Raw genomic sequence first — 22,911 nt, forward strand, 5'->3', positions numbered from 1 at the left:
TTTGCGCTGCCATGGTAGATATTTGTCGAAGGATGGTCCATGTTACAAATCAGTCCTAAACTGAAAGCCCATATTGTTATATCCGCACTTCTGAAGCACCACCCCATACAGCTGTTTTTAACTGATCTCTTTTAATTTTTCTTATCAGTTTTACTCATCCATTACCTATGCTTAATCAAGTATTCTATGTATATGTTTTAATCTATGTTTGGTTCTTGCTCCCATTTATTTAATAATTATCCCCTTAGAGATACTGTTATGCTATCTATTTAGATGTTTTGCTTATGCTGGTCTGTGACCGTAATAAAGTAATTCATTCATTCTTGTGGCACCTTTAAAGAGGTTATATGTATAGCCTAATATTGTTAGCCTATACATTTCTACTCAGAGGTAATTCCCATTTAATCCAATGGGGTTTGCTCCCAGATAAATGGGTGTAGTCTAGCAGATTATTCTGGCATAAAATTTAGTGGAGTAGAGTCTATTTCACCAGAAAAATTAAAAATTATGAGCAGATAGATATGTATATATGCTTAGAAAATACTCCATAAATGTTATCAGACCAGGGGGGCAAATGCAACCCTCCAACCCTCTTCCCCAGCCCCCAAGATTCTCCCCATGCAACATCCTCTTCCCAGCCATATCCCTCACAGACTTAGCTTTGCACTTTCCTTGAGTGCTTTTGTTGGGCAGTGGCATCTTCTTGAATTCTGATGGTACCTCAAGTGTGTCTGGATGGTGGATAGAGAGCGATGGGGGTGGGAAGCATCCTGCTGTATTTAAAAAGGGTAAAAAGAACATGTATTACTCCATACACTCATCTCTGACCCTGCCCACCATTGGCATATGCCCCCATTCCCAAAAGGGAAGGTGACCCTCAGAAAAAGTTTCCCCAAACCAGACCTATACTGTATAAACCTAATAATTTAGGCTTTGTGCCATCTTTCAATGTCTCTTCTGTTGCAGATATGGCCAATGCAAAGTGGTTGAAACAGTTGGGAGGACTGTCTATACTCTACGTTGGCTTTGTGACATTACCATATAGCCACTCAGAATAGGCAATGTCACAAATCCGATTCAAAATTAACCTGGAGCTTCCTGCCTTCATGGCAGCATCATGTTCATGACTCAATCTTCAGTCTTCTGGAACCATATTACTGTGAAAATTACACACACTCACAAAAGTTATGCCAAAGCATTGGAACAGGAAAACCATCAGCCATGGACTAGCAGCAACCAAGCCACACTTTTGCAGTGAAAATATCTACACATGAACATTCAGTGCAGCTATAGTTATCAATATGTCATGGAATCAGGGCCACATACCGAAAGGGTTTCAAGGCAGGTGCATGAGTAAGAATTGTGATGGAAATATATTTGGTGAACTAAGGAAATCACTCAGATTATCATTTTAGGCCTGCCACTTGAAGAGTCTCTTTGGAATAGCAGAATACAACTAATGACCAGTTTTTGTCCAGCTTCATGGAAGAGGCCAAGACCGTATTCATACCATGCATTTACAGCAGTATCATACTGTAAGCAGAGATGGCTTTCCCCAAATAATCATGGGAACTGTGGTTTGTTAAGGCTGCTGATAGTTCTTAGGAGACTCCTACTGCACCGTACCTATTATTTATAATGGAACAAGTAAACATAATTCTTGAACACCCAGTTTACAAATCTGAGCAAATGAAGAGCAGAAATTCTACAAGATGAACTCTGCTTGGGTCACAATAGTTGGGCTTGTTTTTAAATTGACCCAGGTAAATGGTTTACTCCAAAGCCAACATGGCTATACAATTTTAGTGCAAAACATTTTACCCTGACCCGGACTGTTGGACCTCCTGAAGCACTGTGCAGTTTAGTAGACATGAATCCTGATTATTAGGGTTTGAACCTTGCTTCCTGGATCATCCTAGTCAAACTCTCAGGCCAGTCCACCTCAAAGGTTTGTTGTGAAGATAACATGGAGTTATATGCATAACATCTTAAGCTCCTGGGTAGGATGGGTATAAATGTGGGAAGCAAATAATGAATGTTCTGAAAGGTGTGTTCCAGAATCCCTTGCAAAAGAAGTCAGGAGTTGCCTGGGTACTTTAATGCCCTCCCTAAAATACTGCTACACTTTTGATTTTCCTTTTTTTAAACAAATTGTCATCAGATTAATACAAATTTAGAACAATATTAAAAACTGACACACACACCCTTTCCTTCTATTTGTATTTGGAGCAGCAATGGAGGGAGGGAGATATTGCTGCTCTAAACTACACTGGTACCTCTGAATGCAAACAGGATCCATTCTAGAACCCCGTTCGCATCCAGAGCAGAACACAACCCGCGTCTGCGCAGGTCACGATTCGCCGCTTCTGCACATGTGCGTGATGTCATTTTGAGTGCCTGCACATGCATGAGCGGCGAAACCCAGAAGTAACGCGTTCCGTTACTTCCGGGTCGCTGCAGAGCGTAACCTGAAAACGCTCAACCTGAAGCAACTTTAACCCAGGGTATGACTGTACCTGACATGCTTGCACAAGCCAGCACTGCCTAATTTTGTATCTTCTTTGGAGAACACATTACTGTATTAATACTATTAGGTATCTGTTCCAGAATGCATGAAAAGGGCATTCAAGTATATCACGTTTTAGACCTGGAGTACATAACAAACCCAAAGATTCTTTTACCACAGAATACCAAAGCTTAAACCACACAGCAGGTAGCCATTTACTGGTGCAGCTTTTACATGAGTTGACAGATTACTGTATTTGCATTTTGTTGACTTTTAAGGTGTTAACCGCCCAGAAGGTACGATTAACTGCACTATAAAGTATATTGTTCCTGGCCACGTCAATCCCTGTTACTTTTATTTGTTTGTTTGTCTTTACAATCAAGCGGTGTATAAAAAAATTAAGAAAGAAAACAAACGTAAGAAGTTCCATAGCTGAAACCCGGGAAAAGAGAGCGCGCGCGGGGGGGGGTAAAATAATAACCCTCCAATACTGAGCTTGAGGGAACCGTTAATATTGACGCTGTGTTAGGCAGCGCCCTATTCCTCCCCGCCTAATCATCATCATCCCGACGCCCCTCTTTGTACAAAAAGAAACATTTGCGGCTGGTGGACAAGCAAAATCTTAACGTCTCCCTTCACCAACAACACTGGGAGGGGGAGGGGAAAGTACGCGTCATTTTCTCCTCTCCGCCAATCCCGCGGCGCTCTCCTGTTTAGTCCCGCCCACGCTGTTTTTTTACGTCTCTGACCGTTGGCGCCGTTGGTCGCGAGCGCTCGGCTGGTCGCCTCCTTCGAGTAGGAGGAGCCAAAATGGCGGCTAAGGTGAGTGGTTCCCCTCGTGCTTATCATCCTACCTTCTGCCCCCTCCCCTCCCCTGCCTCCCCTCCCAGGAAAGGCTTCGTGAGGCGCCTTCCTTTGGAGTGGGCAGTTCTTAAACGGCACAGATGACACACAGGGTGAGCGTTTCCCTTCGTTTAAAGGACGCCTTAACTTTCTTGAATGCGGTCGTGGAGATGCGAGGGGCGCCTGAGCATGTGCAGAGCGCCCCCGCTTCCATGCCTCATAGCATGTATGGCCCAGCTTTCCTCCGTTCTCCAGGTAGCCTCAAGGTAGTGGGCACGGTTTCTTTCTTCCCCTCCCTTTGCCTCCCCCCCCCCACCCAATGTCATTTGAATCTCCACAAACAACCCTGTGAGATAGCTCAGGCTCTTAAGAGACAATACTCGGCCCAGTGAGGACCCTGGTCTCCTAGGGGCTGGTCTGACACCCAGCTTTTCCACGCCAGGGTGGCCAAGGACTGATGGGAGTTGTAGTCCAAATCATCTGGACACCTCCAGGTTGGGAAAGGCTGCAACCACCATGCTGCTCAGCTGGTGGAGCTCGGTGTGGCTTGGCAATGCATTGTTATTGTTATATTATTACTATGTTTTCTTTTGGTTGTTTAACAGTAACAGTCACAAAACTACATCCCACTACAGTGGAACCTCGGGTTGCGGATGTAATCCGTGACGGAGGCACGTCCGCAACCTGCAGCATTCGTAACCATTTATAATATTGTATGCACCTTAAAACATCTTAAGATTACACCCAAACCTAAAAGTACAAACAACCTAAAAGTTGTTTGTACTTCTATAGGCCCTCTTGTGTTTGGATGGTGTGATTTTTTTGCTATATGGGATCCACAATCAAAGAATGAGTTTGCTATTAGCATATAGCAAGAGTGGCTAAGTTGCAGCATGCAGACGTCTATTCCTCCCCAAAAGGATGGGTAAATGGGTATGTCCTCCAAGATCCCCAGTGATTTGGCAATTTAAGATGAAAAATAATAATCTTAATGTAATTCCCACTGTAGTGCTGTGGAGTTTCCTCTGTGGGACTGGAAGGGCTGCCAGCTTTCCAAAAAATGTGTGCCTCTGGTTCAGCCTACCTTGCAAAGGCACCTCTTGTCTCTCAAGCGCCACATAATGCACTAGTAAGGAACTGATCTTTGAGTGGCAGCTCCTCACATTCTGGAGCTCCCTGCCCATTGACAGCAGGCAGGCACTTTCATTGAACAGTTTTTGGTGCCTACAAAAAACTTTTTGTTTTAGTCAAACTGGCTCTTACTCATTTTGCATTTTTATCAACCTTTTAACAATTATTTTTATTGACAATTTTAATGCATATTTTATATTATTTGTAAAGGTTTTGCTTTAGTTAAGTGGTATGAAAATTTTGTTAAGCAAATAAATCAGAGCTTTCCAAACTGTGTGTCGTGACATGTTCATGTATCAGCTGCAGTGTGTAGGTGTGTCATGCGAATGCAGCTCGCTCTCCTGCCGGGGCTGGAAAAGGGTTAGTTTAACCTCCGGTTTGCTAGTAAAACTGAATTACTGTGTTTCAAAATGATGCATGTCTAAAAAATGTGTCACTAACATGAAAAGTTGGGAAAGCTCTGAAATAAAAATAGTGTGGGGCATGAAGGTCATAGTGTTCAGGAAACAGGAAGGTGCACTTCTTCCTGTTTCCCGAGCCCTGAAACATTATTTCAATGGTACCACCCCAGGGAGAGAAGAGGCTCTCTTTGCAAGGTAAGTGAGGGTTTTCAATCCCCAGCACACTTCTTGGGTCCTCTCCTCACAGCCCAGCGATGGAAGCAAAGCTCTCCTGCTCCACTGCTAATCAGCGGAAGAGCTGTGTGGGGCAATGCTATCTGCCTGTGTGAGTGAATGAATGTGTGAGCCTCCCTTTGTGTATACAGTGGTACCTTGGGGCCTCCTGCTGCCGCCGTGCCGCCAAAGCACAATTTCTGTTCTCATCCTGAAGCAAAGTTCTTAATCTGAAGCATTATTTCTGGGTTAGCAGAGTCTGTAACCTGAAACGTATGTAACCTGAAGCGTATGTAACCCAAGGTACCACTGTACAGTGATTAAGAACTTTGCTTCAGGATGAGAACAAAAATCACACAGCGGCAGCGGGACACCCCATTAGCTAAAGTGGTGCTTCAGGTTAAGAACAGTTTCAGGTTAAGAACGGACGTCCAGAACGAATTAAGTTCTTAACCCGAGATACCACTGTATGTGGTATGTGTATTGGCCATTTAGGCCAAGCCCATAGATGGCATGCTGCCCTCAGAGGGTTGACAAAACTTCAATGAGCTCCTCAAGCAAAAAAAAAAAAAGGCTAGCCACCCTGTAGTTAAATGTTGCTCCAGTTTGAGCCCTCCGAAATGCAGCTAAAACAAAGTCATCCTCTGAGGCAGGATCTGGCTGAGCATTGCCATTTTAATAGTTCTTTTCTGAATAAATCTTTCTTTTCAATAAACTGATTCAAAATAATTACTGGGCAGTGAAGTGATGTACAGTATCATTTTGTTAGTCGTTGCACAGTTGACTTCAGTAGACCTTCCAAAGCAGAGCAATTAGTGTCATTCAAGAATTGAGCTAATTCCAAAAGTCACAGCACAGTTCCTAGCCCTTTAAGTAGAGTGGAATGTGTGTTATAATACATACAGCTTTGTTTAACAGTTTGAATTTTTAAAAAAACCAAAACACTCCCACACAGTCTGCCCACTGAGTGCTGCTGTTTCCAAACATGTTTGTCATGTGACAAAATAGACATTTGAGCAATTTTGACACAACAGTGCACAAGAGCATAACTATTTTTTATTCTACAGCCACCTGAGGAAATGGCAGTGTGTGAAACATCTATTCCTCTCCCAGAGCTTCAGTTTCCAGAGTTCCCTGGGAAGAGGGATTGATTTTAAACTGCTCTGGGCATTGTCACCCTGTGAGGAGAATAGGGGTTTCCTAATGATTCTCAGCACCCATAGCAAACTACAGTTCCTGCAATTCTTTAGACTCATTAGATGACCTTGTTGAGGACTGGAATAACCGGCTCTTGGCAGCCATTGATGAGATCGCGCCTAAGCGCCCTCTGCGACCCCCCGTCGAAGCCGGGCTCCTTGGTTTACTGAGGAGCTCCGGAAAATGAAGCGGGATCTTAGACAGCTAGGGTGAGTATGGCGACGGACTCGTGACGGAGCCTCAAGAACATCTTATAGGATGCTTATGAAAGCCTATGAGATGGCTATGAAAGCTGCTAAGAAATCTTACTTTGCAGCCTCCATTGCATCCGCTAGCCCTCGCCCGGCACAACTTTTTAGAATAATTAGATCAATAACGTCCTTAGGAGGACAACCAAATTTAAGCACAAATTTGACCCACAGCTGTGAGGCATTCGCGAGCTTTTTTGCGGAGAAAGTCCTGTTGCTCCGCCGTGACCTCCCTGCCAATTTAGATACAGTGACTGAACTGGAGGCCCCTCGACTGACTTCAGGTCCAGTGTTGGACCATTTCGATCGAATACTCCCTGCTGATGTGGATAGATTCCTCCAAGTTAGTAGGCTCACCACCTGCCTCCTTGATCCGTGCCCGTCTTGGCTGATTAGGGAGTGTCCAGATGTTGCGCGGACCCCCCTGGTTGAAATTATCAATTTGTCCCTTGACACGGGGACATTCCCAGGGGAACTGAAGGAAGCAGTGGTATGTCCACTCTTAAAGAAAACTTCATTAGATCCCTTAGACCTATCCAATTACTGCCCAGTTTCAAATCTTCCATATCTGGGTAAGGTAATTGAGAGAGCGGTTGCTGAACAGCTTGGTAGGTTTCTGGAGGAAACATCGGCTTTAGATCCATTTCAGTCCGGTTTCCGTCCTGGTTTTCGGACGGAGACGGCTCTGGTTGCCCTAACAGATGATCTCCGTAGACAGCTGGATCGAGGCGGGTCAGGACTGCTGATCCTTTTAGATTTTTCAGCAGCCTTTGACATGGTTGATCATGATCTTCTGGACCACCACCTCGCAGACGTGGGGATACAGGGCATAGCCCGTAACTGGCTGTGCTCTTTTATCTCTGGTCGGGGACAGAGGGTGGCACTAAGGAGGGAAATGTCATCGCACCACTCCTTGGTGTGTGGAGTGCCGCAGGGCGCAATCCTCTCCCCAATGCTTTTAAACATCTTTATGCGCCCCCTTGCCCAGATTATCCGGAGCTTTGGGCTGGGCTGTCACCAATATGCTGATGACACTCAGCTCTATCTGCTGATGGATGGCCACACCGACTCAGCCCCGAACACACTGACCAGATGCTTGGAAGCTGTGGCTGGATGGTTTCGTGGGAGCCAATTGAAACTAAATCCTTCGAAGACAGAGGTCCTATGGCTGGGTCGGGATGGCATGGGGATGAGGGACCAACTCCCTTCTCCTGCAGGGGCCCAATTAGTGCCATTGCCTTCCGTTAAGAGTTTGGGTGTAATCCTTGACACCTCCCTTTCCATGGAGGCGCAAGTTACAGCAACAGCCAAGGCGACATTTTTCCACCTTCGCTGCATCAAGTAGTTGGTCCCTTACCTTTCCCGCCCCGCCCCGGCCACAGTGATCCATGCGATGGTCATCTCCAGGCCTGACTACTGTAATTCGCTCTATGCGGGGCTGCCCTTGAAGCTGTCCCAGAAACTCCAGCGGGTGCAGAATGCTGCAGCGAGACTCCTCATGGGGTCCCTGCCATGGGAGCATATGCACCAGTGCTTTTCAAGCTGCACTGGCTCCCGGTGGAGTACAGGGTCAGATTTAAGGTGCTGCTTTTGACCTTTAAAGCCCTTCACGGCCTAGGACCCTCGTACCTACGGGACCACCTCTCCCGGTATGCCCCAAGGAGAGCCTCAAGGTCCATAAATAGCAACACCCTTGTGGTCCTGAGCCCTAAGGAAGTTAGATTGGCTTCAACCAGAGCCAGGGCCTTTTCAACTCTGGCTCCGGCCTGGTGGAACGCTCTGCCTCACGAGACCAGGGCCCTGCAGGATCTGATTTCTTTCCACGGGGCCTGTAAGACAGAGTTGTTCCGCCTGGCCTTTGGCTTGGAGCCAATTTGATTCCCTTCCTCTCTTTCTTTTTTCTTTTCCTTCTCCTTCTGCGATGAGGCTACATTTTAATATTTTAATGTTTCAGTATTTTAATGTTGTATTTAAATTGTAATCATTTAACTTGTTTTTATTATTGCCTTGGCTGGGGAGGGCGGGGTATAAATAAAAATTATTATTATTATTATTAATTCTTTGGGGGAAGCCATGGCTGTTCAAGTGGCATCATAGTGTTTTAACCGTATGATGCAGATGTGGCCTTTATCCTGCCACAACTCTTTCATACTTGTGGCTTTGGAAGATACAAGTTAAGTTGCAGAGTGGGTATCTGGGCAGAGAGTACTTTCACATGCTTTCTGTCCTTCATCCCTTAAGTACTTACTTCATTATTCGGCTCTCCCAAGTCCCAAGAAACATAAAATGTGAACTTATTTCCTCTAGCTATAAATTACATATTCGAGTTGCAGCCACTCTTATGCACCTTAACATCAAAAGAGCAGAGAAATCTCCTATCTTGCAGGCCAATTCTGGATACAGGGATACATTTTTATCACACTTGATATTTAAATGACTAGATAAAATTTGGCTGAGAGCATTTTATCACTTTATAAGTCAGATTCTGAACGTTTACCACATTTATCACACATGCGCCTTCTCCTGAGTTAATCATTTCATTCTGCTGTATTCTTCCTAATACTCTTTCTATGCTCCTGCTCATTAATGTTCAGTGACTTCAAAGTGTGAGAGTTAATTGCTCTTAGGGGATGGGCAATACTCCCCCCTTTTCTGCATGCTTTTAAAAAAAGAAAGAAATCACACAGTTGACAGTCCTGGTATAATTTCAGAATGCCATTTCTTTTGTGCTTTTCCATCAAATATCTAATTTTTGCATTTTTCTTTCCCCCCTGTGCTTCATTTGTCCGCCCCTCTGTCTATTCCTGCAACACGGTCAGTTTGCTTCATTATCTGTTTCTTTTTCTGCTGTAGCTAGCTTGATACTTTACATCCCAAATGAGGAGCATTTGTCCCTCCAGATGTTGCCAGACTACAACTCTTAACATCTCATGTTTCAATCCTTTTTAATATTTTATTTTTAAATTGTTGTAGCCCACCTGGGCCTCAACATGGAGAAATCAAATAAATAATAATGTTGATATGTGTAAAAGATCACCAGAAATGCATTCTGTTGGGAGGAGACTTTAATCCACAAATTAGTTAAACTTGGTGTCCTTAGATTCAACTATTGGCTTTATTCCTCAATGGCTGTATTTGCATATCACTGTAAACTATGGTTAATGGTTTGACAAACAAATTTCATCATGAAGCCAGGTATTGGTTGCTGCCTTGCCAATTATGGTTTGAGTGAAACAAACCACAATTCTCATTTCATGCATAACACTAAGTCAGAGATTTTGGCTTGTTGATCACACACGGAAAAAATGAAAGTGCATGTGATATCAACATTATTGGTAAGTCATTAGCAGTGGTTTGCGATGATGTCTGAAATGGGCTAGTGTGGGAATTAATAAATACAACACAGTAATAAAACCTTCATTAAAATCCAGTACAGCTTCCTTAAGTTGTAACGTGACTATGGGGCTTATCGAGCATTAACTCATGATAAAAAATGCAGTAAAAATGGTTTGTTATGCTAATTCACCTCCACTGGTATTTTATCCTTAAAGAGGTGAGAGTATAAGACATTTCCTGGTAGGAATGAAATTGATTATTAGAGGGGAAGAGGAGATGCAGCACTTGGAGGAAGTAGTTTCCAGAGATGCAACATAATAGGGAATGGATAGCATATTGCAGAGAGAAGGTAGCTGACACAAGCTGCATACATACTATCCATTTAAAGTACATAACTTCCCTGAAAGAATCCTAGAGACTAGTTTATTAAGTGTGCTAGTAATTGCAGCTCTGAGAAGTAAACTACAGTTCCCAGAATTCTTTGTGTTAAGCCATGTGTGTTAAATGTATGGTGTGTGTGTGTGCATATTAATTTGTAGAATTCACTGCCACAATAAAATGTGGTGGCTGTTGGCTTAGAAGGCTTTCCAATGACAATTTCATAGGCTATCATTTCCATTCAGTATATGTTGAGTAGCAGTAAGTACTATTAGAGGGACATGGGTGGTGCTGTGGGTTAAACCACAGAGCCTAGGACTTGCCGATCAGAAGGTCAGCGGCGCGAATCCCCATGAGCAGGTGAGCTCCCGTTGCTCGGTTCCTCCTCCTGCCAACCTAGCAATTCAAAAGCACATCAAAGTGCAAGTAGATAAATAGGTACCACTCTGGTGGGAAGGTAAATGGCGTTTATGTGCGTTGCTCTGGTTCGCCAGAAGTGGCTTAGTCATGCTGGCCACATGATCCGGAAGCTGTACGCCGGCTCCCTCAGCCAGTAAAGCGAGATGAGCGTTGCAACCCCAGAGTTGGCCACGACTGGACCTAATGGTCAGGGGTCCCTTTAAGTACTATTGCAGAGCAACACTGGATGAAAGTTCCTGTTTTCTTGCCCAGCTGCTTAACTCTCTGGAAGCAGTTGGTAGAGCATAAGACTCTTAATTGCAGGGTCATGGGTTCAGGCCCCACACTGGGCAAAATATTCCTGCATTGCAGGGGGTTGGACTAAATCAGGAGTCAGCAAACTTTTTCAGCAGTCCACTGTTCCTCAGACCTTGTGGGGGGGCGGACTATATTTGAAGGGGGAAAATGAACGAATTCCTATGCCCCACAAATAACCCAGAGATGCATTTTAAATAAAAGCACACATTATACTCATGTAAAAACACCAGGAAGGCCCCACAAATAACCCAGAGATGCATTTTAAATAAAAGGACACTTTCTACTCATTCCTGGACCGTCTACTGATTCCCGGACTGTCCACAGGCCAGATTTAGAAGATGATTGGGCCGGATCTGGCCCCCGTGCCTTAGTTTGCCTATCCATGGACTAGGCTAGATTATCCTTGTGGTCCCTTCCAACTCTACATTTCTGTGATCAGGGGTTACAGATTGTTGGTCTAATTGAGCAATGCTCTTCCACTCTTTTCCATGTTTTTTGGTCTTCTTAATGAATATATATTTTAAAACGTTCTTCCTATATTCTGTAAACGCCATTTGAGCATTAGAGAGCAGACTTCTGTGTAGCGTCCTTATTCATGCCTATACCTTTAAGGCAGTTTTGCTCCCACTAAATGTTGTTAAAATATGAACATAGGAAGCTGTCTGATATTGAGTGAGGCCTTGGGGGTCCATCTAGTTCAGCATTGTCTACACTGATTGCAGTGGTTCTCTAGGCTTTCTTTCTCAGCCCTGCCTTTAAGATATCAGGGATTGAACCTGTGACCATCTGCATACAAGACAGATGGTCTCCCACTGAGATGTGCCCCTTCCTTCATCTCGGGAGATATTTTAGGTATTTTTTAATCCTGCATTTTACCAGCACTTTATTGGAGCAGACTATGCATAATGCATCTTCAGTGTACACATGGTGCTTCACAGTGACAAATATTTTTTTAAAATGTGAGTCCCTGCACCAAGAAGCTTAGGGCCACATCACAAGTAATATTCCTGAAAAGCGTATTTTAAGGAAACAGTTCAATAAATTATAGTAAGCAACTTCCTTGGTACCCAAAAATGATTAGTTTGAACAACCTGAACATTTGCAATTTGGAAACCTTTTCTACACCTACCGCCCCCCCCCCTTTGCAGTGAGAATGTTCATGTTTCTTAAAATGCTTTTGTATACATTTTTTTCAATTCTGTATTTTCCTATATCAGATGTATGAAAAACAATAATTTATTGTGCTTATACTCTTTAGCAGACTTAGCTGGTTAATGGATATTGTTGTTGAACTTGGTCTGAATATTGATGAACATGTGCATTTATTCATTCATTCATTTATTTGCTATTCAGCGATTAAGCTTCTTTCTTGCTTTCTTTTGGCCTCTACCCCCCCCCCCCCGCCGCCGCCCCCAGATAGCAAAATGGGTGGCTTTTCCTACAGCCTTGGCAGGTGCATCTATTGTACATGCTGCATCTGAAGAGGAACCAGAATCTCGTCGCATGAAGGCACATCAGGTAGGATTAGTATGACCTCTTTAAAAATTGAATGAGCAGAAGCACCTAGGTGCAGTGAAGGCTTTCTTCTGAATTTTGTTTCACAGGAAACAGAACTATATAGTAGAATGCAACAAGTGATATAGTAAAATAATAATAATAATAATGTTGTGATGATGATTCTCGATGCTGCATCACTTACCATTGCAGATGATCCAGAAATGGAGGACTGAAAAGATAAGCTAATGCAAATATGTGATATAATACATAATATAATTTAAAGCTGAAGAGAAGCATTCCTTCTATAGTTTCAATGTTCATTTGTTGAGAACTGTTTCTTATGTAGCCAAGGTACTACCGCTCCCACAAGAAGGGGATACCCTCAAGTTTTGGAGAACCCAAAGGTTTGCATTTTAAAACAACCTACAGAATGCTAAGTGATAGGGAGGGTATGGAACACCAGGGACAGAGGCTATGCAGTGCAGCAGCTGGAATATTGAACAGCAGCACTCCACAGTGCAACATTTTGTTGCAAGTCCCACTTGGAAGACTGAATCATATTTGTACTTAAATTTACTGTGGCTTTTGTATTAATGCATAGGGGGTTTTTTTGGGGGGGGGAGATTTGGTTTGCTTTCATCTTTGCTTTATTTAGGCTTGATTGTTATCAATCTAGGTATGATGAACTTAAGAAGAGGGCAGTATACTGCAGCAACAAGCTCCACTACCATCTCTTGACCTCAACACATTCATCATATCTTGTGTACAGAGCCTACATATATACACTCTTAACGTCTCCTGCACTCTGTACATTAGGTACACAGAGTGCATAGAGACCAGCATGAGGGCCTGCTACTGTGCTCCAGCTCCCTACTCTACATATTCTTTGTGTAGGGCTAAAGAAGATTATGTTCTTGATTTCCACCCCACTTGGAGGCTTAAAACTTAGGACAACTGCTGCTGATATATGGTCCAAAGCACAGCAGTCACATTGGACAAGGTGTTCTGTGCGACTCGGAAGTGTTCATACAAGAGTGAGCCTTCCCATCTGCACCATGAAGCTGGTGGTAATCTGCACCACCATTTGCACTGCTCAAGGGTGATGGAGATAGCATTAGGCCAAGGGTATCCAATATGGTGCCTTCCAGGTATTGTTGGACTAAAACTTGCTTCACAGCCACTAGCCATGCTGGCTGGGGCTGCTGGGAGTTGGCATCTGACAATATCGGGGGGGGGCACACTGGCTACACCCGCAGTAGACCAGTGGTTCTCAAACTGTTTTCTGAGGGATCTTTAGGTTCGTCAATGAGAAAGTTGGTAATGGCTGGCAAGCTTCACTGAAAAACTGCTTGTCTGCCACTACCAATTTCTCCTGCAGATGCAGTGGGGTTTTGGATGCATTTGAAAGACAACTCTTGGTTCATTAAAGTTAGGTGCTAGCTCAGCTGATCATAGTACCCCAGAACACAACCCTGAACCCTGTGCTGCGTACAGGTATTATGTGGTAGAGATGGTTATAGCTCAGTGACAGAGTATCTGCTTTCTGTGCAAAAGGTCCCAAGTTCAGTCCCCATCATTTCCAAGTAGGGCTGGGAGAGACCCTATCTGAAACTCTGAAAAGCCATTTCCAGTCAATGTAGACAATACTGAGCTAGATGGACCACTTTCTATGTTCCTAGATGTGCTGGGGACCTCAACAGCCATGTTGAAATGGAAGGAATTCTCTGAAAGTAGAATCCACTGCATTAGATGACTTAAGCTCAGATCCCTGTGTGTGTGTCATTTCCCTGATCATCCATATCCATGGCAAAATGTCGGGGTCAACTTACTGGCACTTAATGACCATACATGCCTACTTACACACAGAAGTCTTTGGATCTACCCTTTTATCCAGTAGATATTAGTATCCAAAGTAGTTGTGGATGTAGAACAACTCTTCTATTCATGCAAGTCTTGTACTACACAGGCAAATTTTGCTGGATTGAGGCCATGGATAAAATAATCCCATTCCAAGTATGTGGATTGCCCCTCCCTTTTCATGGTTTTCCCATCCCAAGACAAGCTTTGTTATAATTCCTATCCCCCCATTTCCTTCCAGCTTCCTATTTATAATGCACCACCTCTTAATTCAAGATACATTGATGAAAAGCCTGGCCGCTTGCAAAGTAGGATTTCATCAGTAAGAAACACAACAAGTTACTATGTCAATGGGTGCAAGGTAAGAATATTACTTAATTTAATAGATCAAGAATTCTCATACATGTCTTGCCATAAGTGAGCAATTGGATAAATTGGACTCAGCATGGAATAAGATTTCTATGAATTAGTTCAGTTCAGGATTTCCAGTGCATTTTGAGTTCAGAGTTCTTAGTCAAACCCTTAAGAAGAGAAGTAACATATTCAAACACTCTTAAAAAACCTTCTGCCTAGGAAGTTGTCCTTTTGGTAGAAGAAAGGTTAGGAGTAAGAATGATGTTCCTGCTTTAGGTTTGCTTTGTGTTATCTGGACCAACCTTTTTATGCCCACCAGTCAGTAATTTCTCTTTATTTTTGTTGTGTTTCAAAGCTTGGAGCGTAGTGACATCTTGTGGTGTAAATTCAAAATAAATTTTCAGTGCCAAGTTTTGTTCACAAAACACCAGTGCAAAATAAACTGAAATGTATAATTGTGAAACACACAATATCTTTCCCACTGTGATGTCCCAAACTCTATTCCTTATTCGTTCCTGCAATATGTTATTTCAGCTGAAATAAATAACAGATGGTAGGGGAGGGAAAACTGAAGGGAAGATGAAGGTAGAGCATTAGGGAGGAGTTTTCCAAAACATTTTGCCTCTTGTTGAAATCAATGAGAGAGCAGTAAATGTACGGTATTTTTCGCCCTATAGGACGCACCGTCCCATAAGGCGCACCTAGTTTTTTGGGGGGGAAATAAAGGGGAAAAAATTATTTTCCCCCCAGGCTTCCCCCGACCCCAGTCCCCAAACAGGCAGCTCTCTGCAAGCCGTGGGAGCCCAGCGCCGGCTCCCGCTGCTTGCAGAGAGGTCCGTGAAGCCTGGACGCGCTGAGCTCAGCGCGCACAGGCTTCGGCATGCAGGCAACTCTCCGCAAGCAGCGGGAGCGCTCCCGCTGCTTGCGGAGAGGTCCACGAAGCCTGGAGAGCGAGAGGGGTTGGTGCGCACCGACTCCTCTCGCTCTCCAGGCTTCAGTGAAAGCCTGCATTCGCCCCATAGGACGCACACACATTTCCCCTTCATTTTGGGAGGGGGAAAAGTGCGTCCTATAGGGCGAAAAATACGGTAATTTCTCCTCCTTGACACATTCCCAACATTCCATCAGAATGCTTCCACTTTGGCCTCTCTGAGGTTGGAGAGGAATCAGCTGCAGACCTTTCTGCAACCACAGGCAAAAGGCTTCCAACTACGGATCTTCCTTCCTGAGAGCAGACCTCTCTCTGTTTTCAGTCTGATGAAACTTTGGCCCCTAAGATGTCCTCCCAGAGACTATAGGTGCAGAGTTAGGATCTACTACATATTTTAGAAAGTTGCACTATGCATTTGGATACCTCTTAAGATATCTTACCTAAGTTTTGTGTGCTAGTTCCTAAGATCAAGGAGCAGTTTTTTGTTTATGTTTGGATACAGTTGAATGCCATTTTAAATCAAGATTGTGGACTGAACCTTTTAAAAAAGATTTTATGGTTTCTTGGAATTCCTGAGCACCAGGTAGAAGGCAGCTTGTCCTAAATAAAGAAATATAATACATAAGATGTCCACCTAAAAATTGGTGCTGATGCATAAGAATGTTTACATCTTCTGGTGGTGCTAGAAAATATGATGTATCAAAAAGGCTAAATCAGAAAACCTCAAACACCTTATAAATGTAGCTTGTTCTATGCCAGTGGATTAATGCAATGAAATAACAATTTCCTGTTATGTTTGTCTATCAGTAGTTATAATGGAAGGCAAGGGGGATGTGTGTTTATATTTTATTTTGTTTGTATTTATATCCCATCTGTTTGTCTGATAACAGGCAACTGAGACAGCTGACAACATGGGGAAATTAATGCACAATAAAATAATAGGATGTTAATCTTAACAGCAGATGGTTCAGAAAGGCTAAGTTTATTTATCATTTGTGGCCTGGATCCAAAGCACCATGTGACTAGTTTTGCATGCCCAAGTGTGTTTGGATATATGAGTCACAAAAAGCAAACCCCCTACCCCAAAAAAGGTATGGCAGACTTTTTCCAAAACAGAGGTTTCATAAGCACCTGGTGTGGGGGGCTGCTCTTCAAAGGGGACATGTTCAAAATTCCACACACATATAAGGCCTTGGGCATACCTAATTAAAGTATCTTCTTGGATCCCAGCCATTATTCAATTTGGAGTATATGTGGGAGGGGGAGTGATTTTTACACAGCCTTGCTCCCTCTGACATTGAATGAGTTGCTGTTGATAATGCAATGTGTACCACAGTGTAAATTAATAAAGCTGCCTTTTGTTTTTCTCTAGCTGAATAACTTTCCTATGTAAAGAGATCAAAAGTTTCATATTGAATATATTGTACACTGCACATGCTATAGCAGAGTCACCATGTGGCACCCACAAAGGCCTTCCCCGGAACCCATGAGGTTCCCTCCTCTGCTTGCTGAAATTAGGCTTGAAGTATTATTTTGTAGCCAATAGAAAAGGTTGTGGGGGTATTTGGTTGTGGGGTTTGTGTCATTGATAGTTTATCAGACTTACAAATGTGGCCACGGATCCAAAAAAGTTTGCAACCCTTGCTACAGTAATATTTTGCTATTGCTACAGTAATATTTTGCAGCATTGGGTACAGGGCATTAATAAAATATGTCACTATTTGCCCCCTACTTGCATCATATATACTGGTTCCAAATCCACAGAAGCAGCAGCACGGTAGGAGTCTCCTCCTGCCCCACCACCAAAGACGTGATAGCTGTGACAAATTTGTCATTACCAGCTATTAGATTGTTGGGGAAAGTCATGGGCTCAATCCAACACTTGCTTTTCTCTTGCCCTGCCTAGGACGTGATGTTGTTATTGCTAATGTTGCTGGACTACAGCTCCCATCATCCTTGAGCATTGAGCATTCTAGATGGAGTTGGACACAGGTCTCCACCCCATTGTTAAGTGATTCAGGAACATTGCACTTAAATCTGCCTCTTTTCCACCTCCTCCATGTTCCACTTGCTGATCAGTTATACTAAATTCCAAGAGCTGAATTACAAAGTGGGAAAATTTCCAGTGTTTTGTCTCCAACTGTTTGTCGATGTGATTATTTGATAAATATTAGGAGTTTTTAAGACAGTTGCATAAATATCAGATGGGGAAAATTATATTTTACTTTGTTTGTGCAGGATGCTTATCTCTTTGTCAAAAATGGGATAATATCATCTGTACAGTTTGGAAAAGGTGAGTGAGTATGTGCAAAGCTTAAATCTTTCATTTCTTTGTTCTTGGCCATGCAAATTACAAACCTTCTTAAAATGAGGCGACATTCCAGATTTTCGTATAAATATTTTAAATTTTCTTATAAATATTTTGCCCCACTGTAAATACAGCACAGTTAACAAAGTCTGAATTTGTATGAAGTAATCATTTCTACATCTAATTACAAATAAATTATTATTTTTATTAATTCTTAGAAAATAATATTCAGGCTTAGCAAATCTTGCTTTTATTTTTAAAGATGCCTATGTTTACTTGAAGAATCCACCTCCAGAATTCCTTCCCAAAGTTGGTGTGATTACAGTTTCAGGACTGACTGGGCTAGTCCTTGCAAGAAAAGGTAAGGGATTACATGCTTATAAGTTACTGTTATTATAATTAGTATTAATTTATTAATCACCTTTTGTACAAACATGTCAAAACAATTCACATTAAAAACAGAAAAAAAAACAGTTTATAACTCATACACATAATCTCCCCCATTACATTTAAAACAAAACTAATAGAGTACAAAATACACACTTATGGCAAAGACCTATTAATCCAACTGGGAAAACATCCTAAAACAAAAAAATAGTCTCCAGTTGTTTGCAGAAAGTGCAGATATTGGGGCACCTGTTGTATCTCAACAAAAATGCTATCAACAGAACAGGAGCCAGCCCAGGCAAGCTGTTTAATGAATGGGGAGAGGCACAAAATGTCCATCCCCCTCCATTAAATGTGTTTGTAGCAAGGTTTAACAGAGGGGTAGGGAGGCCCTTCACCTATGTCTTATACTGGGTTAGCAAGCTGCCCTGTGGCCTCCCCACCCCTGGTTAAACATTTTTGCAGTCAGGTTCAATAGAGGAAGGAGAGTGCTTTACAAAACAGTTTAGCAACTGGTGAGCAAGGAGAGGGAGCAGGTGGGTAAGATACAAAGGGAGGAAGGGTTAGTCATATATTGGGGGAAGCCAGTTGATGAGGTGGGGTTGGTGAATGGAGGTGTGTGTGTGTGTTGCTTCCTTGCCACATTGGAATGTGGATCCTAATGCAGATGGTTACAAAGCTTGCTGTCCTGTGCACCTACCCCACTGTAAGTTTAATACATCCAAGTAGAATCATGAGGATGCATGCAATGGAACACATAGTACAGCCTTATGCCTAGTAGTCTGTAACTGTATCCAGATTCAGATGCTTTTGCAACCTCATTCCCATTAAGAACAGAAGAGATGGACAGTGTTGATACAGGCTGAAGATAGTTCACTTGACTGAATACTTGTCTATATAAAAATATTGCTTATACATTGGAAGCCAGTGTGGAGCCTAGCCTTCTCAATATGATTGTTTTTGCTTAATGTTGCTTAAATCAGAGATGGGCAGCCCATGGCCCTCTAAATGTTGCTGTGCTACACAACCTGTCATCTTTGGGATAGGACCTTGTCATCATTGGCCATGCTGGCTGGAACTGATGAGAGCTGTAATCCAATAGCATCTACAGGGCTGCAGGTTCCCGGTCACTGCCTTATATGGTTGATTGATTGATTTTGCAGGATCTAGATTTAAGAAGATTTGCTATCCCTTTGGACTCTGCACACTGGGCATATCTGTTTGCTATCCAGCTCAGTCAGTAATTATTGCAAAGGTGAGTTCTACTAAATGGTGTATGAATGCTTTCCTTTTTATTGTTTAAAAATCTTGCCACTTGTTCATCACACTTTAGCATTTTAAACTGGAAAATTCTTTAAAGTTTAAAAGCACTAATAGATTGCTATCTATAATTGCGTTTGTTCTTTCTTTCACTGTTGGCTATGCTACAGTATTTTTAAAACTGGTTGTTCAGTGCAATAACATTTCTAATATTAAACTAGGTAATAGGTGGAAAGGCCTATGCTGCAAGCCAGAAAACCTATGAAGCAATAGGATCGCTATGGACCAAAAAGTCCACTACGGAAGTTCTACTCACCCAGGATAAAGATACTCAGGTAGGTTCTTTTCCAAAATCTACCCTTTAGCAGCATGGACTAGTTATCTTTCTTTGATCTACATTGTGTTTGAAACACATGCATAAAAACAATAGTGTTGCAGATATCCAGCATCATTATTTTTCAGCCTTTGAACTTCCAAACGTGCAACAGATTTTTATATACTATATATAGTAGACTGGTTTGGAGACTGACAGATACTCTGCAATGTTAAGAGACATATTTTTGCTCTTATTTGTGTGTATTTTAAAATATTTTTTATTAAATTAAAAATAGTTATACAAAATTCTACAAAATATAGAGTGTTATCAAACAGTATCTGGTGGCAATTATACATTGACCACATAAAATTATGGATCACTGTCAAACAAAAATAAGACATGAAGTAAAACCAAAATAAATAAACCATGGGCATATGAATGGATGGAAGGTAGTGACTAGAAATATTTATAGCATAGACATAATGGTTAAACAAGACAGGGTTATGAAACATGGACCCTATTACACCAATGGAAAGTATTTTAATGGGCACAATGACTATCAGCCATATTCATTTGTAAGCCAAGGAGGATCCTCAGCCAATTTGCTATTATTTTCTTATTTATGCACTGCTATCCATGTGCATGACATTTTACATAGCAATATTAAGCAAAAAACAAGCCACCAATCTGAGGGGGAAAGACTGTAGCACAGTCTCTGCGTTGAGAAGGTCCAGAATTGAATCCTTGGCATCTCCAGGGCTGGAAAAGACTCCTATCTTGTAGAGCAGTACTTGCCAGCCTGGTGTCTTCCAGATGCTTTGCACCAGAGCTGGGGCTGGGGAAGTGGGCAGCAGAGGGCACCAGATTGCTGAAAGCTAGTGTAGGCAATACTGGGTGATGGATCATTGATTTGACTCTAGTATAAGGCAACTTCCTATGTTACAAGGAGTGTTCTGCCTAAATTTAGATTTGGCAATATCAGGCTAATTTTACAATTTAGTCATTATTTCAACAGCAGCAAGTACTTAGAGCAGTTCCAGGAACAGACCATATTGTCTCAGAAGCTCGGAAGATAGTCCTTGAATCAGAAGAAAAGGTGAAATCATCACAAATGCAATTTCATGCAGAGAAGACACTTCCGCAGACAGATTCTGTTCCTTTGATAGCTGAAGCGAAACCGCCAAGTGTGAGATCAGGTATGAATAACCAGGAACTGTCCTGAAGATCTTAAGTGACAAGACAGTGCCAAACACATATACACACTAACACCTTTTTTATACTTAACAGATGTGATGAAGGCAACAAAGTTTAAACCAGACCCCAGCCTCATGGACCATGGCCAGTCCAGCCCAGAAGATGTGGATATGTACAGTACCAGAAGCTAACAGAGCACAAACTCCCAAAAATTTTGGATTACAATAATGATGGGACATTAAAATGGGGAAAGTTGTGATCTATATGGTGGTATTTGATCAGGTAATTCTTCAACCTGATCTTTAGCTGCACAGCCAGTTCACTCACCCTTCCTTTCCACTTATCATTTTTTCCCCTATTACTTATTGCCACAAGTGTTCTTTTAATTTTTGGAAATCACGAGACAGCCAAAGGGTTTCAGATGAGATTGTCATTGTCAAGCTGGCTATTAATGTAAATCACTTGGAGAAACAGATTTCTGTGCCACTCTTGCACAGATAATGAAGTGATAATGAAAAGAGAAATATTTAAACTTTTTTTCCTTGGGCTTATCTTTAGTCCAAGAGATGTGGCTGCTCAACACTGTAGCACTTTGCTAATATGCTGGCCTTTAAAAACTTGCTGTCATTCAGAGGAAAAGGGGGAAACATATTGATAATTATAGTTTATGGATATATAGGTATATATATAATTAAAAATGCATTTCCCAAACTGCTTGCTGTGGAGGTGTTTTGGTAGCTTCATACAGGACATGAATTTTCATCTGCTTTCTACAGTCCTTGTGTAGTGGCGAAGTGGGAATTTGCATATAAACCCAGCAGATGATACCGAGGCTATGTTCGCAGTTGTGAACACAGGTATCTTCCTATTTCTCCACTTCCAGCCTCTGGGGCTGATTAGTCCTGTCAGGTTTTTTATTTGACCTCAATTCCACTTTGGTCAAGTCACACCCATCTACTCTATTCCTGATACAAAATCGGATGAAGTTGCGCCTGAGTCAAAAAGATCTACCAAAGAGAGCCATCCAAAAAAGGCATACAGGATTAAACAACAGGGTGCTTCTGAGCACATTCTGAGCCAACACATTTGTTTTTCATACTAAAACTGAAGTGAGCGCACAATCCTTTCACACACAATGCCACCCCTGGTTAGCTTTCTGCAATGCAACAGCCTAACTTGGGGTGTCATTTTGTCATTGCTATAATTAAAATAGTCGCTGAAACTCTAGCTGATCTACTGAAAAGTCACTCTGGGGTCTACTAGTAGATACTGATCTACTTTCTGCCGCCCCCTGCTTTATGTGGGTACTGGGACGTTGCCTTGGTTCTCCAGTATTGGTGATATAGCAACAAGCCATGTGACACAAATGTCATGATACTGCTTTGGGTAAGGGTAGGAAAAGTACAAGACCACAGGAACATAGGAAGCTGAGTCAGACAATATGGCCTCTCTGGTTCAGATTGTGTACCCTGGTTGGCAAAAGCTATCCAGGTTTCAGACAAGTGTGTTTTCCCAGCCGTACCCAGAAAAACTGGTGATTGAATCTCTGGCTGTATGCAAAGCCTGTGATTTTAATGGTAATACCTAAAATAGGTACAGTTTTTTAAAGTGTATCATGCATTCTCTAGTTGTAACCTTTATAAACAGGCAAGACACTGGAAATCGGGGGCCTGAGGCTGAGAGAGAATGGTTTGTCTAAGGCAGCCTTTCCCAGCTTGGCATCCTCTGACTTGGAGGCACCAGGAATCGAGTCTGGGACTTTCTGCATGCAAAGCAGGTGCTCTTTCCCTCAAAGTCCTGTTCTTCCTTCTGGGCACAAGCTTGTACATGCTCTAAT

The 22,911-nt window shown here is 42.4% G+C and overlaps 1 protein-coding gene across 3 annotated transcripts; it reads left to right on the forward strand.

Annotated features, from left to right (window-relative positions):
• Nucleotides 1–3,217: 3,217 nt before the first annotated feature.
• APOOL (apolipoprotein O like) lies at nt 3,218–21,785 on the forward strand. Of its 3 annotated transcripts, none has more exons than XM_081897493.1 (9): nt 3,218–3,328; nt 12,387–12,488; nt 14,566–14,685; nt 17,848–17,902; nt 18,180–18,278; nt 19,468–19,559; nt 19,786–19,899; nt 20,899–21,076; nt 21,168–21,785. In XM_081897493.1, the coding sequence occupies exons 1-9, from the start codon at nt 3,317–3,319 to the stop codon at nt 21,263–21,265; spliced, it is 870 nt and encodes a 289-aa protein (XP_081753619.1). In that variant the 5' UTR covers nt 3,218–3,316; the 3' UTR covers nt 21,266–21,785. The 3 variants fall into 3 exon arrangements, with proteins under 3 accessions (XP_081753619.1, XP_081753617.1, XP_081753618.1); XM_081897491.1 differs by having other exon boundaries at nt 3,219–3,328; nt 20,896–21,076; XM_081897492.1 differs by lacking the exon at nt 3,218–3,328 and adding an exon at nt 3,339–3,462 and having other exon boundaries at nt 20,896–21,076.
• The last annotated feature ends 1,126 nt before the right edge of the window (nt 21,786–22,911 follow it).

The sequence above is a fragment of the Podarcis melisellensis genome (genome assembly GCF_964234715.1).
Source record: "Podarcis melisellensis genome assembly, chromosome: Z".
Lineage (NCBI taxonomy): Eukaryota > Metazoa > Chordata > Lepidosauria > Squamata > Lacertidae > Podarcis > Podarcis melisellensis.

Excerpts from the sequence above, each read along its gene's own strand:
- APOOL (XM_081897491.1), top strand. Across the intron at positions 14,686-17,847 it reads ACTATGTCAATGGGTGCAAG|GATGCTTATCTCTTTGTCAA; the intron begins GTAAGAATATTA and ends TTGTTTGTGCAG. Across the intron at positions 21,077-21,167 it reads ACCGCCAAGTGTGAGATCAG|ATGTGATGAAGGCAACAAAG; the intron begins GTATGAATAACC and ends TATACTTAACAG.